This window comes from Stigmatopora nigra, chromosome 5 (genome assembly GCF_051989575.1).
Source record: "Stigmatopora nigra isolate UIUO_SnigA chromosome 5, RoL_Snig_1.1, whole genome shotgun sequence".
In the NCBI taxonomy this organism is placed as follows: domain Eukaryota; kingdom Metazoa; phylum Chordata; class Actinopteri; order Syngnathiformes; family Syngnathidae; genus Stigmatopora; species Stigmatopora nigra.
This window is the reverse complement of record NC_135512.1, coordinates 16147501-16150000: the sequence shown is the minus strand read 5'-3', so window position 1 is coordinate 16150000 and position 2500 is coordinate 16147501. Positions and strand designations below refer to the sequence as shown.

Genomic DNA, 2500 nt, shown 5'->3' with positions numbered 1-2500 from the left:
ACCATAAATTGAATCCAGGTATAATTCTATTTATTTTTTAATATAAAATTCATACCCCTATCAGTTATGCGAATCAGAATGACTTTGGAAGAATGCTGTGTAGAAAAAGCATGTTTGCAAGATTAAAAACATGCTATTATGACATCAAATATTAATACATTAGCACATTAGCATGTAGTTAAGGATACAACCACTTTGCCTTCAAAGTCCAATGCTTCCACAACTGCCTCTGCTGCTTCTTTGATTGATACTTCATCTTCCTCACCGACTTAATTTGACAGATGAAACCATTTTAGTTCAACTATTCTGAGTTCAATTCTTCAACGGTACATAGACTTACCTGAAAGTATGATGGGTTCAACCTCTGGATATTCTCTCAAAACCCAGAGGAAGAGACGAGCCAAATCCAGAGAGTAAATAAATTGCCTTTTGGGGGTGCCAGAGCCCCAGACGACCAAGGGCTTCCTTTCTTCTGAAAAGTGCAGATTCCAAAATAAGGTTTTACTGGGATTAGTTTCTTATTTTATTAATGTGTCTAAATACAGCTAAACTAATTCCAAGCACGGCATTTAAGATATATTTAATAAGGATTTAATGACCATCAAATACAAATGAATCAAATTAAATGGTATTTTTTTATTATTGTTACATACGGTGTCCTTTTGTGGTATAGTGTTTTCCTTCTCTTTAAAGAAAAAATATGTTTAAGATGTGTATTGAAAGGATAGCACAAAAATGGTTGATAAGTAAACCCATGCATGGAATAAAATGTTTTTGGTAAGCTCCACTATGGTTGGGAAAAAAATAAATTCTGTAATTTTCAATTTGTTAAACTAAATTATTAGCACCAGAATTTGCATGATTCAGATTGCATCTTATCCTGTCGGAGCCAGTCTGTGAGGTGTGTTATCATGTTTTGTTTCAATCGTGTGCATAGCTGCCTTAAAAAAAAGTTTTACAAATAAAATCTCTTAAATGTCTTGCCCTTTGTCTAAGCCAATTAACAGCATAAAGACGTAGCAGAAATAATAATGTGTTCATCCCCTGGATTTTACCTCAAAACCCAGAGGAACAGATGAGCCAAATCCAAAGAGTAAAAAATTGCCTTTTGGGGTTGCCAGCGGCCCAGACGTGATAGGTGCCAACGATTGTTACCTGACAAATGTATGCCAATGATGCTGTTCTACTTGTCCATGCGAAACACAAAAAAACATGATGCACAGAAACATTTAATAAGATGTTTTATTCATAGATTTTAATAATTAAATTTTATTATGGCTACATCATTTCCGTGGCATTAGTTAATAAACGTTGATAACATCGATTGGCTGCGTTAGTTACGCGAAATGCGTATGTGCCTGTCTTCTGTAGGTTAGCATATAGCTAGAGTACGGTGGAACTGCTGCTAAGCAATTATTATGGCAAAACAACCAGGGTGTGACAGAGCCACTCAACAAGCTAAAGTTAAAAAAAATCTTTTAAAATGAAATGGCTGCCGGCGTATATGCAAATAAAAGAAGCGGTGATATTGGGTGAGAAAGGTCACAAAACATGCAGTGAATCGAAAAATATTGCATATAAATGGAAGCTTGAATATCTCAAGTGCCACATTCAGCAAAAATCATTTGAATGAGAATGAGATGTGGACAGACGTATAAAATAAGGTAAAATTAAATCAGAATTGTGCTGATTCTAGTGACATTTATTAAGATGTTATAATAATGGCTATTTATCACAACATTTTATTATGATTAGATCATTTATGGGTACTAGACATGCACCTGCTTATGGCAGGTGTGATGATACTGGTGATGTTGCACACACTGGTCCTCAGTGTACTCAGAGAGGCTGTTTGTATGCCCAGACATGAAAAATGAGAGGGAACATTTCCTGGAGGGTGCCGTTTTTTGTGTCGGGCTGCTCCCTGTCAGACCTACTCGCGGCAAACCCTGCACAAGTTAGCTCTTGCGTACCTTCAGCGCGCTAACCTTGGTTCAGCATCATGTCAAAGAATAAAAGACCAGCAAGGGGTTGGGAAATCAACCCTACCGCTGCAATTAAAAAAAATAAAAAGATTGAGTGTGTATTTATTTTATTTTATGTTTCGTAACTTGGACGTTTTTTTTTTTTAAATTTTGGGAAAGACTTTTTTCTTTAAAGGGTTTCATATCCCGAATATTTCACACTGTCTTGTGTTTTCATTTGCGGTTCAAGCGGCATGGAAAATGATCGCATGTGCGGTAATCCCTGGAATATTGCTATTGATCATGTATATTAGACATGGCCGTGACAATCGAAAAACCACCAATTGGATCACCCCTATTATTACTACATAACATACTACATATTTTCGCGCCTATACAAAAATACAAGTGAGGAAGTACAATTATATATGTATTAAATATCACAATTTCAAGCATTATTGTGGAATGTTGTGGCACCCGTTAGTTCCAGATAGCAACTGTATGAGCAGAGGTCGGGCTGACCGAACAAGAAATTT

The 2500-nt window shown here is 36.1% G+C and overlaps 2 protein-coding genes across 5 annotated transcripts in view; one reads left to right on the top strand and one right to left on the bottom strand.

Annotated features, from left to right (window-relative positions):
- The window catches only part of bmb (brambleberry), a 42877-nt gene extending 41897 nt beyond the window's left edge, over window positions 1-980 (top strand). For all 3 annotated transcript variants that reach the window (XM_077716509.1, XM_077716507.1, XM_077716508.1), the window contains exon 13: window positions 1-980. This exon is cut by the window's left edge and continues 1547 nt beyond it. The gene's annotated coding sequence lies outside the window, so the exon portion shown is untranslated.
- The window catches only part of LOC144196385 (GDP-L-fucose synthase-like), a 16182-nt gene that overhangs the window by 1312 nt on the left and 12370 nt on the right, over window positions 1-2500 (bottom strand). For both annotated transcript variants that reach the window (XM_077716510.1, XM_077716512.1), the window contains exons 7-8: window positions 341-472; window positions 189-268 (exon numbers count right to left, since the gene is read on the bottom strand). In XM_077716510.1, coding sequence (XP_077572636.1) covers window positions 189-268; window positions 341-472 — 212 coding nt within the window. The remainder of the gene's footprint in view (window positions 1-188; window positions 269-340; window positions 473-2500) is intronic.